A 14,082-nucleotide genomic window follows, 5' to 3' on the forward strand; every position below is an offset into this window, starting at 1 on the left:
GCACTTTTTCGGAGACCCTGCGAGCCAAATAAAAATGCTAAAAAAGGCGAGCTACGAAGTAGCGAAGAGGATTGTCAAGCACTGCAAACCTGTCACGGAGGGTGAATTTATTAAAGACTGTTTAAAGAAAGCCAGGCTCAATAGTCAGGCCTCACACATTTTCAGCTTACCAAATCTGGCCTGATTTTGGACACAACTGTTGTAGAATATATTCCTCCTCAGAAAATATTTTGATGTTCTATAGAAGTGGTAGCACGATTAGATTGTGTTTCCTCTTTACCTCTTAAGAATGTGCACGGGCCACATGAGGGCTTGGCCATAATCAGTCAGATGGCTCAGGATGTGTACAGGCTGTTGTGATGGTCCAACATATTCATTCTTAGAATATATTTGGAGTTTCTATAAAAGTGATAGCACAACTTGTTTGCGTCTCCTCCCTACCTCTTCATAATGTGCGTGAAATACTGGAGAATGTGGCCAAAATTAGCTGGATGGCGCGGACTGTTGTGATTATGTGGGCTTCTGAACTTTGGCTACTTATTTTTGTCACACTCCTGCGTATGTTTGTTCCTGATCGGCGAATTAATCAACATTGACAGCTCGTTTAAATTAACAGCTGCCCAACAAATACAACTATACATATTTTACTGTTTTGTACTCCTTACGCTAATCATCGCTGTCATAAAATTGCTTCACGTGCGCCACATTGTTAGATAAAGCTTCCCTATCTTGAGCATTTGTCTACTTTTTATTAATTGTTAAATTGTACAGCTATTATTTTTGACCCTGACTAAAATATTTTTCTTAGCAAAGGCATGAGTGCCATTAGATATTAGAGCACTTGTATGTTAAGTAGTGACAAATCTTAACATAATGAATACACCGGTAATCATATATACTTTCTGCAATACATATATGAGAGTTTTGGTGATCCTAACAATAGATTTTCATTATCGTTATTACAGACAAAAAAAAAGTGAGGCTTAATTCAGAAAGTCAAGCTCGAGTCTCTAGAACACTTCTTTTTGGAGACGTGTTTACTAAAGCAGTATTATGTTATTGCAATTGTAACCAAAAAGACAAAAAAACAATTGAATTTTGAGTATTTTTTTTCTAATGTTAGTATTCACAAAAAAATATATATATAAAACCTGTGACATAGGAGCAAGTCAAGAGTCAATCCTATTGGAATAAAAAATAAACCAGAATCAAAAACACAATCCTTCTTACGTGCATGCTAAATGAGCCAATCTCACAGGACCAAAAGCAACATTACAAATGCATGTATATTTTCTCCAGCCACCGAAAAGGGAGGGCTTGATTTTAATATTGATGTGACAACTGCGGATATATAAAACCAACAAAATTGGATCATTTGGAAGTTGTTGCGCGTTTGCCCTCCAAGTTTTGTTCTGGGACTCAGGGGCTTGAATCATGGCAGGCCAATCAATAATTGATTGGTACTGCAGTCTACTATGCATGTAAGAGTTTCCAGAGAAAGGGAGAAAGATGCGCAAGTATTTGTTTTTCCCCATTTATTTGTGGTATGCTTATGATTAGTCATTTTGTATTTGGTTTATGTAAACAAACTAGACGTTTGTACAGAGTGATTGAGATCTACAAACATTTTAGTGGAATGCTCTCACCCATGACGCCTTTAATTAATATATATAACCGCTAGGGGGCAAAAATGTTGTAACACACGTGGTATGCTGTGAAAAGAGACTGAAACCTTTTCAAGATCAATTCATTCAACAGTCTTTATTGCGGGTGTTTGGTTGCTAAATGAACCAGTGACAGGTGAAATCCATGAAGTATAAACCTTTTTTTTTTTTTTACAATTAAATTATTTACGTTGCATTGAAAACAAAAAGAACAAATCATTTTTACAGGCCCAGGCATCCATTTACCAGAATACTGTATGTATACTGTAAACATTTATTAATTTATGATATTAATTATTATCTTTGGGACCTTTTAGCCATCCAGAATTCAGAACACAATGCACAAAGGAAATCAGAAAAGTGGCGAAACTGTGAAGAGTAAACCACGTTAAAGCGAACGATTCACTGTACTAAAGATTTTTTTTTTTTAAAGTATATGTTTTTGTTTTGCAGATAAATGCAAATATAAACATGTTAAAGTATGACAGAAAACACACCTACGATTGTAATTGAGGAGACTGGCTTTTGTTTGCTCTTACCTGTAACTGTACCGAGCGATCTCGTAGTCCTTGCACAATGGGACTAAATCTCTCGATTGCTCTCCACTCCCCGGCTGTGGTGATGGCTTCAAGGACCTTCTCCAAACTTCATGTATGTGAAAAGCATGAATGAGTATTAGGTTGACATTTGTAAAACGTGCATTAGTGTACTTGTCATGTATAAAAGGGTGGGGCCAATCATCAACACTTATTAAATTATGTTACATTAAATCAGCAATTTTTAATGCTGTGTTTCTGAAATGTAAGTTACTGTCATCAAAAATATTTTGAATTTTAATGACAGCAGACAACACAGTTATTTAAAAAAAAAAAAAAACCATTAATGCCAGAACATACATGTTCTCTTCGCCCACAATGCAAATGGCCGAAAGGAGCTTCATGACATCAGTCATCATAGCCGGTTGGCTTGGATCGATTGCTCTTGCTAGTAGCACAAGACTTCTCTCCTCCCCGAGTATTCGATCTAAGCCGTACTGCAATAAAAGAGAACATCTTTAGACACGTTTGCATGTACAAAGAAAAATCATCCATTGTTTATGATTATAATGCTCCAAATATTAGAACAAGTTTTGTTTCGAGAATGTTTTATTTTTGTTTGTTTTGTCGCACTCCTGCGAACAGAGTAAAATGATCTAAATTATGTCATCCACAACCCTAGTGGACAGATTCTGATTTCCTTTTATCATAGACAGTATCAAAAAGTGTCAGGGCTCAAAAATGGAGTAAAAGTGTGCCAACAGCTAGCAGTGAATGTCTAAGGCAGTGTTTTTCAACCTTTTTTGAGTCAGGGCATGTTTTTTATATTGGAAATAATTTGCGGCACACCACTTACCAGAAATGTTATAAAATGACACTGAACAGTATGTTTAATTACAATATAATTTATTTTACCCCCAGTTTTTATAGCACAGACATTTGGCAATGACGTAAAATTTGCAGAAAATGATTCATAAATGTTTTATAAAATTTTCAATTTTAAAAAGTGACATTGGATTTCTCACTGCACAACTGACGATCTCTCATGGCACACTAGTGTGTCACGGCACAGTGGTTGAAAATTACTTGTCTAAGGTACACTCATTCCATGATGACTTTCAAACCATGAGAAGGTCTGGACTGGCTGATAAGATAGCAGTTAAACGATAGCTAGCATCTGTGTGATGCAGAATTACCCAGACCTTACAGTAAGCTTTGTGATACATTGGGCATTTAGTTTGAACCCTGATTTCTCTGATGGGTTCATATAAAAACAGATTTTCTCCCCATGTTAGGGGTGTCAATCCCGAGAGGCCAATCCCCCCCACAAAAATTAAGGTTTTGGATGGAGTATGTTATAGAATCCTAAAAGATGAATCTATTTTAACATCAAATACTTTCAAATGTTGCCCTTAATATAAATTGTATGGAGGGGTTGAAATTGCAGATAAAGGAACAAGCCTACCTAATTGCTCAATGTGTTTCAGAACAATGATAGGGCAAAAAGGTGTGTGCATATTTACCTTGTTGTTCATGAAAGCTTTGAGACACTGGATAACCTTATGCTGGTTCTTTTTGTCGATTCTCTCTTGCCTGGTGAAAAATCACACAAAAATGTCATTATTTTCATGTACTACTCTGCTTACGTTATCCATCTCGAAAACATATCATTACCTTATAGTGATATTTGGGAAATAGGGCTACAATATTTTTCGTTTAGAACATTTTTTAGATGCAGCACTCCCCAAACGTTGGTGTTTATTTTTCATCTACTTGCAAAACTATTAACAGGTATATTTGCAATACTTTTTATGTGTATATTTTAGTTGGGCATTTTATGTTGGGTTAGCAATCTGATTCGCACAGGGGGAAGGGTCACACTGACATGAACTACACCTTCTTCCCCCTCCACCTTACCTCTCTCTTCCCTTCATCCCCCAGCTAGAAAACAATGTTGAAATAGCTAATCTGAGATCACGCACAAGCAAAACAAATGTTCCTGCCTTCAATGTCAGAAAATGATTAAACAATATCCATCCCTCCATCCATCAGCTTTCTGCACCGCTGATCCTCACTAGGGTCCAGGGGGTGTTTGAGCCTATTCTAGCTATCTCTGGGCAGTGGTCAAGGGGACACCCTGAAATGGGTTGCTGGCCAGTTTCAGGGCACAGAGAGAGACAACTCACTCTTTAACACCTAGGGATAATTTGGACCAGCCAATTAATCAGACATGCACATTTTTAGGAATGTGGGAGGAAATTGGAGTCCCCAGAGGAAACCCACAAAGGCATGGGGAGAACATGCAAACTTCAAACGGGGATGCTTCGGTAGCTGAAATTGAACCCTGCACCGTGGGGCTGCGTGCCAAGCACCCAGCCGCCGTGCCACCCTGAAACAATGCCAAAAATGTAAATTGAATACTTTGCTTTAATTGAATTATTCATAGTGATTGAATTATCTAGTAGCAAGTCAAGTCAAGTCACATTTATTTGTACAGCCCTTAAGCACAAAAATACCTCAAAGCACTGCACAGGATGACAATTACACCATCGCCTGATCTTAAACCAAATGGGCGTGAGGTTTGATATCTCATTTGTGAAAAAAGGGCATTCCGGGTTGTCATGACAATGCCCACCAAGGAGGTCGGCAAGATCCGTGGGGGATAAAATCTCAAATTCTGCAATATTTTTTTAATTCATTTTTTTGCCAATGAGCGTACAATAATGTCTCTCAACAAGAAACCAAAGTGCTGCTGGGGCAGGCAAGCGTGCCAGGAGCAATAAAATCTTGTATGCAAGAAAGGCTCATATAGCAAGTAACAAAAAGTTCTGTTGGAGCAACAAGCTAGCAAGGAGCAAAAGACCAAGTCCTTTCCAACCGAAAAAGTAGCAAGGAACAGAAGGTCCTGTGAGCAAGCAACGAGACAGCCAGCAGCAAAGTAAGTGGGATTGACCCAGTGACTTAAAAGCTTTCCTTGAAACAAAAAACCTGCAGACCAGCCCAGCAAAAACCACAGCTTCAACAGCCTGCAGGGGTAATGGTCTCGACCAGGCCTCCAGGCTGGCAGTTCTACCGCCTTAAAACCAGCCTATACACAATCATCACATCATTGCACTTAATCCAAGTTTATGTAATGGTTACAGGTATCAATCGATGTTTAAAGGGTAAAAAAGTTTTATCTACAGTAGAAATTAAGCCAACCACATTTTTTTGTATCTGAATTGTGCCAGCCAAGATCCCAATTTCTTTGTCTTTTTCTTATCCTTATTTTGTTTTGTGTTTTTTTTTCAAGTTACCTTTGTAGATGATTAGAAAAGAAAATTAAAAAATTCCGAGTGTGTCTTGATTAAAGGAAGTTGAACTTAATTCACTTTAAGTTCGTCTGTAGCCAATTCTCCAAATTAACTAAAAGAGTTTTCGTCCGTTTTCCGTATTAAATTTTCCAAAACCGTATGTGGTGGTCGAAAAAGGAGAGTTTAAAAAGAATTAACACACCTCCTCAGTTTAATTGGTTGATCGTTTATTTGCTCAAATAATTAATCGAACACCCAAATTCGCAACATTTTTAATATAATCATATTTTCCCCACTCTTGAAGGATATAACAGGAGTGTAGCGCAATAATTTGAACAACAACAAAAAAACGAATTTTTCGGACTAAATGTAAGTGGGCTTGTTTAATAGAATATTTTTATGTTACTAAAACTGATTTTCTTTTTGTTTTTTGAAAAATTCTAAAATTTAAAGATATATCTTTAAATGCTTTTATAAATACTTTCTGCTTTTACTTTTTAGTATTTGTTTTTTCTCTTATTTCAGATATTTTTTTTCTATTTTCTAAGTCCGTCTTTTTTGTTTGGCATGTTTTTCCCCAATAATTTTTTCCAGTTTGGGAACAGAGAACAATATAGTCTCCAGAGTCATTCTTTCGAGAGCTGGCAAACAAACATGGCCATGTTGCACGATTCAATCATGTTTTTTTTCTATATTTTGAGTTTGTTTCTTCTGAAAGGTTTGGAAAAAAGAACTATAATAAAATAAAATAATTATATATATATATATATATATATATATATATATATAAACAGTACATTCATTTAAGCAGACGACTTAAAAAATAGTTTGGAAAACCGGATTTTTTTTTCAATTTGTCATACCCTTCCATTGAAAAGGACCCCTGCTGATTAAAAAAAGTTCCGTTTTGAAATCAGGCACTTACTGTTTCTTGGTCAGCAATCTTTCCAAAGTTTCCAGTAACAATCCAAGGCCCTCATGACCGAAGCTTTGTACCCAACTGGAAAGAGGGGAAAAAAAAGAACATCACAACAGGTACAGTATGCTTCATGAAATTGAAATAATATTATCCAAACTATCCCAAAAATGCTAGACAATATTACTGAAATAAATAGAAAATATCCAACATTTTAAAAAATTTAGGCGAAAGTCGAGATAGAAAATACATGTTTTTCTTTGCTTTACTCCACCTGACAGGGTTGCTGGTAAGTGAAACACGCAATGAGTCAAGGCAGGCAAATAGACGTTCCTCCATCACCCCTGACTTCAGTTCTCCCAGGAATTCTTGAGGCGATATCTGGTAGCTGCTTTTCAACCCACCCTGAAGGAAGAAAACAGATGTTTGATATACACAATATTATAAGAATAGAAAACCATTGGTTAAGAATTACGCTCAAGTAAGGAAGACTATCAAATGAATAATGTTCTGAACAGCATTGCAAGCCTCTTCACTTGAACTGTGCCTATAATAAAAAACCGCATTCACAAACACCATAAATTGAAAAGGAGATGAAGTCATTACATCAAACGTACCGTTTTAGAAGCAGTGTGAACATACTGGATGACCATTTCTCTTTTCGTATTCAAGTCCTTGTCTCTCAGGGGTGTCTTTTTTTCTTCGTTCAGGTTCATGTCCTCCTAACAGGAAATGAAAAAAGGTGAGAATACAACACTTGTTTGCTTTATTGTTTTATGTATGAGGAACTTAAAGCATTGAAAGCCATTGACATAAACAGACATGAGAAACAAATACATGTAGTAAACCCCTGGATATGGCTGTGCGCCTTACAATATTTTCACTTCCAAGGTGTGGCATCAAAAATATGCCGATATGCTATTGGCTGAACCACTTCCCACAATGCTTTCTTTCTCATCACTCAGTTCATAATTTTTGTGTGCTTTTGAAAGACTGAGTGTGGTACAACACTCTATTTTTCCCAATTTATTTATTGGGTATGAGTCCAAGGCTTGCAGTGATGCTTAGGGGATGAATAAAGTATCTATCTATCTATCTATCTATCTAAACATCGAAACAAAGCTCTTGATTATCTAGAAATATAAAAGGAGCACATGAATCACTAACCAACCAACAATCGTGACAATGATCAAGAATAAGAATGCAATTAAAGCAACAACGTCTTTGAAAGGTATGGTGATCCTCACAAGTGGTCATTTTAAAATCAGTTTTATATGTATATTCAGCTGACTCCTCCCCCTCTGCATCTACCCGTCAACTCCATTGCACCTGCTCTACTTATATCACGGCAAAGATAAAAAACAATTATTTTTCCTTTGCATATAGATTCATTTATGAAATAGTTAATCATAACCACATGTATAAAATATTAGTACTTACTATATACAATTTTGTTACTAATTTGTCAATACAATTGTAAATGTGTTTACCTGGGGTACAGGGGTTTGTTACCTAAAAGCTAATTACCATAGGTTACCATTTCCCGCCATATGACAAATTTACCCAGCGATCCTCACCTCAGAATAATTATCATGTCCCTGGGGTGTACGGTATTACAATAAATATTGCAAAACATTACACGAATTGGAACAACATGACAAATAATGACTTCCATACCATCATCTTTTCGAACAGTGCCAATATTTCCTTTTCCGAGGTGATCTTTGATGAAAGCCCCTCAAACTGGGGGTTTGGTGTTGAAAACACAGACAAATCCATGGCGCTGCATTTCGAATTGGTGACAGGTTGACGCTCCTTTTTACTGCCCGGGATCCGAATACTTGCAAACCGGTCCAGCTGCAAGAGGGGAGGGAAGACAAAAAAGAAAAATCAGGGAAATAGAAGCACAACAGTAGGATGAGTGTAAGATAATAATAGAGTCAGAAGCACATTATGCCTTTATTGTGAGAGAAAAGGAACAAACTTGACAAGAAAGGAAAAAGAAAGCAGACAACTGCTTTATTTATTGAGTGAAAAGGGCTTTGTTAATAAATGCAAATATATACTTGTCAAAACATCAAACAATACTGTTTTAGTAATGTTAGTTGAAAGCCGCAGCCAAGGAAAAGAAAACAGGTGCGATGTATTATATCTTACCATGTCATCAGTGAGATTTCTAAATGGTAGATGCTAAAAATTGGGAGCAGACAAAAACAAAATGAGGCCTCACAGAGTCACTGTCATGTACGGGAATGTACTAAATTAGTCTGCATCCCTCCAAAAAAAAAAATCAACTTGCAACACTAAACGAAAATGTAATAATTGTACAAAAGTAAAAACTTCATAGACAAACATCTCTCTTGTTAAACGCAACATTTGCAAAATCATCACAATTAAAGTCAGATTTGTCAGCATCGCTTCTCCCCCTAATGGCACAATATAACACCATAAAATACAAAGCAAAGCAGATAAAGTTCACATTACACTGAGACGCCAATAAAAGCTTTGTATTTAAATTTGTGATAACTTTTAATGGGACCAAAAATGCCTCGCCCAATAATCTTTATGTAAAAGCAGCCTAAACGGCATTTAACTTCCATTAAGGACAAACCCAGTTTGACAGCTTTTGAAAAGGAGTTTGTAGCCTTTTAGATTAAAAAGTTCTACTTAAACTTCAAAAGAAGACTGAAGCAAACCGGAGAGAACAATAAAGAAGAATGCACTTTCCCATCCTGTTGAGTAGAAAGTGCAGCTCTGCTAAATTTAAACTTATATTTCATTAAAAAGAATGTTCACTAAATAGATAAGCCACAGAGGACCACAAAAGACTATCCTGCAAGCAGTCGATGTCTACCGGTTATCTTGCGGGGGGATTATTGGCACCCACATTTGGGTAGAGACTGATATATTACAGTGTTCCCCCCATACCACATGAAAACTATGGCAGGCCAACAGGGTTTCGTAAATTTTTATCATTAAAAAAATATACAATAATGTCTTTAAATATGAATAAGCTTGAACTGAAAATATGTATATAATTTGTTTAAATAAAAAACTATATGATGTCTTGTTTAAAAAAAGATGGCAAAGCCATGTTGATCTCCTTTGTGTACTGCCCGCTTTTTATTAATTGGTTAATTGGTTAATAAGCTTGTAGGAGGGAGGGGATGGGGGAGAGGGTGGTCCCGGTACATTGAACACAGGAACGGGGCTATTGCAATGAGAGGACAATATTTTTTTTTAAATGAGCCAAAGCAGGAAAATAATTTTTATTTTGACTTAATTTAATTATATTATGGTTGCAGAAACATTGTGAATTGTCCACGAGTGACATGTTTTTTTTTGTTAAATAGAGCTGTCCTCTTGGGTGGGACCAGTAGAGGGCGGTGACGCTTCACATAATAACGGCATAAAAACAGGCCACCTGAGCAGGCGTGGCTGTCATTTTCACACACTATTTAAAAATATTATTATTTGTTTATAGTGTGGTCTATAGTCAAACTTCCAAAAAACATGGCAAGGGCAACAATTTAAAACACTTTCAAGCACCTCACCCAAAATTGAAGCATTTCCCTAAACTTAAAAACACAACATTAAAATTCAAGCACTTTCAAGGATTTTAAGCACCCATACAGACCCTGTTAATAAGGGGAACAATTGGCTGAGCTTGACAAGTGTGAAATAACTCCCTGTGACACACGACAGATGTTTCGGGTGGAAACATGTGTTGGCCTTGGGAGGAATGGGCGCCACCAGGCTGTACTTGGCCAAGGCACACCACGGGAAATGGGGCCCCGACCACCCTAGTGGTTTAGGGATCCATCCAAAGAAAACATCAAACAGGAACCAGCATCCTGTTGTAGCACTAATCACAAGGAGCGGTACGCTCCCAGGGACACCACCGGAACCCCACAAGACTGTCCACCCACCGGGGTCTCACAAAATTCTATGGGAAACACTGTGTTAGCTCTTATCATAACATTAGTTCGTCAATCAAGTGAATGTTTGATTTATTGTGAGAGTGCGTAAAAAGCATACTAAAGTGGAAGGCTGAGTGATTAGCTGTTACCATGAAATTAGTTTTTTAATTTTGCTCTAAAAACAGGAGTGCCCACTTTAAAATTTTGATGCACTTATTGTTTTAGGTTACCGTATCGTCACGACCACATGGTATACATAAGTCTCAGATTTTCTTCAAATTGTGCGGCGGGCTCTATCGTGTGGTGCGCCCTGATGTGATGTAAAGCGGTGGACGTAAGGTTGGGCACCCGCCCCTACAATGGGAGATCACAGGTTCTAGCTTTGGCCAAGTAATATTTAAAACTTACAACATTTTTGGGTGAAATGCGATGTTTTTGTGAGAATGTTCACATTTCCAACTAATCACAACTTGTATGCCATCTCTTGTGACTTTTAAGTGCCTCTTGTTTTCTTCTTCTGCAGAAGAGGAAACATGACTTCACAGGCAATGCATTGTTGTCAGAAGTACTCAGGAATGCTAACGCCGTAGCCTTGCAATTTGAAAGATATTGTGCTACCGGACGCTGAACAAAGTTGTCCCCCCAAATATTAATTAAATCCCAAACGTCCCTTTTGGTCCATTGTATGCTTTCTGTGTTTTCATCTGCAGTGGTGTGTTGATTTCTTTGCTACGCGGAAGACAAAACATTTGACCGCTAGATGTCACCGTTTTGTGGAGTGGAACCGGAAACAAGTGACACAAAGCACAAGGAAGCTCACAAACTACGGAGACCCAAATTGATTAAACCACATATATTTTCTTGCAATTCTGTTGCCCAGCCTTTCACAAGGTTTCCTTCTGGCTACCCTCAGCAGAGAGATGGCAGATAATCATGGCAGCTCCCTCTAGGTGAACTTCACGTTATCTAAAATAAAACTAATTTGTTGACCTACATGTATTTACAAAAACACATGTTCATCTGATAGTAAGCAAAAATACATGTTGTGAATTTCCCTGCGGGGATGAATAAAGTATCTATCTATCTATCTATCTATCTATGAACTATTCAAATCACTTTTTTTTAATCAATGAAGATTTTTACCAATAGGTGGCACTAAATAATACACAATAAAAATGACAAAACTCACTTGTTTTTATCCTTCTCTGGAGGGAAACCATTTTGAGAGTCGTTGTTGACGAATGATGACGTCACGTTTCCCACAGTCAAGTCAAGTCATGATTAGTTGTATAGCAATAACAGATATGTATAGAAGACCTAATAGGACAAGCCCAATCAATGCCTACTACTCGCCTAAGCCAGGGTCAAACTATCAGCAAGTTCCAGTCAAACTATCAGTATGTTCCAGTATATGTGGACTGAGCCCCAGAATCAAAAAGAGAATGCCGGCTCATTGTACAGCCTATGGGTCCACTCAACGTCATACCATAGAGTCTCAGAAAAGACTACTAACCTTTCATAGGTAAAATGTTTTTGCTCAATTGTTTTCATTATATAATCTTGTTGAGAGCTCCAGTAGCTGTTGCCTATGCGCAAAGCTAGCAGTTTGACAAAAATCTTGTATAACGGTCCTCTTTCAGTATTCCTAGAACCGTAATAGTATTAACCCTTCATGTTGCAAGTGTCTGGAGCCCTGTTTCATTGCATTGGCCTAATAGAGAACCCCAATTTTTGTTTTGCCAAGAAATAAGCCTAAAAACAACAGACGGTACAAGCACACCCCCTAGTGACGTAATTCATAACTGCCCGACATGGCATCAAACTAGGTGAATAACTTGTGTTTTTTTCTTTTGGCGAGTGACATCAATTTGTATATTATACATCATATATGAAGCATATACAAATAAAACAATATATATTGGCCAGTCCAATTTGTCTCTAGGTGCGAGTGAATTGTATGTCTCTGTGAAGCCTGCCACTGGCTGGCATCCAGTTCAGGTTGTCCCCTGCCCGAAGATAGATGGTATGGACTCCAGCACCCCAGCGCCCCTACTGAGGATAAACGGTGAAGATAGTGGATGGATGGATGGATGGATATTGGCCAGTCCAATTTGTCCCTAGGTGTGGATGAACGAGTAAAATGTATGTCTCTGTGAAGCGTGCCATTGGCTGGCAACCAGTTCGGGGTGTCCCTTGAACACTGCCCTAAGTCGCTTGGGACAGGCTCCGGAACCCCAGCGACCCTACTGAGGATAATAAGATAATAGAGTATATTATATCTATATACACAAAACTATATATGTGGTTATTTGTTTCCCTCGGCTGCCAAAATAAAAAGAAAATATTATTTTTAAAAAAAGGTTACTCAAGTTTTTTTCTTGTGTCTTTGTGTGTGTGTGTGTTTAAGAAAAGTATTAAAATAACCTCTTAAGACCGATTTTTAATTGCAAACATTTTTATGAGTTTTATACAGTGTGAACATTTCTTTGCAGTTGTTTCTAACTTGTATAACTGTTCATAAATTAATTTGATCAATTGTTTGGGTTTATTAAGGCCCTTTCAAATTGTTATATACTTTTAAAAAAATATAATTTTCTGTAATAGCACAAGTTGACAAAAAAGTTACCAGCATTAAAATAGTTAAGTCAAATCATGTTTATTTGTATAGCCCTTAATCACAAAAAGTCTCCAAGGGCTGCACAGACCACAGATTATTGCAAACCACGGACTATTATGACACCATCCCCTGATCTAAAACCTACATGAGGGAAAATAATACACAGATATTGTCAATAGAAATATAGGTTATTCATATGCTATAGATAGAAGTGTGTTTTAGGTTTGGATTTCAACATTTTATATTTTAACATTTGTAAATTGAGCAAGTTAATTTATTTTCAATGTACATAAATTGCCTTAACAGGGACGTTGACCCGACCAATGTGGCCACCACGTAGTCACGCTAGTTAGCGAGTTGCTACAGCGCTCTGGCGCATCAAGTGTTCTTTTCACATATATATATATATATATATATATATATATATATATACATACATGAAGCTGGACTATGACGTCATCATCCTTCGACACATACTCTCAAAATTGGCTCATTTTTTTATTCTTTATAACATAATTCTTCTAAATTTATTCGAAAACTAAATAAAATATCGTAAATCACGATAGCAAAGGCAAACTTACAAACTTAGGTTTGCGGTCTCCTTCTTCCGAACACGGCGCACCAAGGTGGGAGGCGCCCCCCTTCTTTTTGTGAGATTTACCGTCTCGTCCTGAAGTAGCTTCGAACCGCTGACCGTAGTTGTCCATGTCGTACTTGTAAACATCCACTCCTTGTCAAATATTACAACAATATTACAATGATCACACACTGTCAACTAGCAGTTCCGCTACAAGCTCATTTCATGTCCTGGTGGCTTTACTTACGCCACCGTAATCCAATTTGTGAACTGTCACATCGACTTGTCAAGTCGCCACTAACCGGGTAAACTGTGGACATAAAAGTCGCTCTCAGTATATCGTTTACGTTGATTTATGATATTAATAACGTGAAAACTTGAAACGAGGAAAAGAAAATCCGTTTACAACTTTCGACAGACCCGCGCAAAGTGGTGTAAAAACACACCGGTTTGAGTCAACCAATAGCGTTTGCCGAATAGTGGAGGTGGGAGAAACTCCTCCCTTTTATGTTTAAACCTACTTTTGATTGGTTGTTTTTGCTGCCATTCAATTTTATTG

The 14,082-nt window shown here is 37.3% G+C and overlaps 1 protein-coding gene across 4 annotated transcripts in view; it reads right to left on the bottom strand.

The window, feature by feature from the left end:
- Nucleotides 1-13,972, bottom strand: part of diaph3 (diaphanous-related formin 3) — a 137,528-nt gene extending 123,556 nt beyond the window's left edge. For 2 of the 4 annotated variants that reach the window (XM_088333761.1, XM_088333760.1), the window contains exons 1-9: nucleotides 13,528-13,972; nucleotides 8,567-8,599; nucleotides 8,087-8,266; nucleotides 7,027-7,131; nucleotides 6,684-6,814; nucleotides 6,419-6,493; nucleotides 3,724-3,793; nucleotides 2,561-2,697; nucleotides 2,204-2,309 (exon numbers count right to left, since the gene is read on the bottom strand). In XM_088333761.1, the coding sequence (XP_088189887.1) occupies nucleotides 2,204-2,309; nucleotides 2,561-2,697; nucleotides 3,724-3,793; nucleotides 6,419-6,493; nucleotides 6,684-6,814; nucleotides 7,027-7,131; nucleotides 8,087-8,266; nucleotides 8,567-8,599; nucleotides 13,528-13,653 (963 nt within the window). In that variant the 5' untranslated portion in view covers nucleotides 13,654-13,972. The remainder of the gene's footprint in view (nucleotides 1-2,203; nucleotides 2,310-2,560; nucleotides 2,698-3,723; nucleotides 3,794-6,418; nucleotides 6,494-6,683; nucleotides 6,815-7,026; nucleotides 7,132-8,086; nucleotides 8,267-8,566; nucleotides 8,600-13,527) is intronic. The other 2 variants (XM_088333763.1, XM_088333762.1) reach the window with 1 other exon arrangement.
- Between the last annotated feature and the right edge of the window lie 110 nt (nucleotides 13,973-14,082).

This window comes from Urocampus carinirostris, chromosome 4 (assembly GCF_059441175.1).
Source record: "Urocampus carinirostris isolate Australia breed hairy pipefish chromosome 4, RoL_Ucar_1.0, whole genome shotgun sequence".
NCBI lineage: Eukaryota > Metazoa > Chordata > Actinopteri > Syngnathiformes > Syngnathidae > Urocampus > Urocampus carinirostris.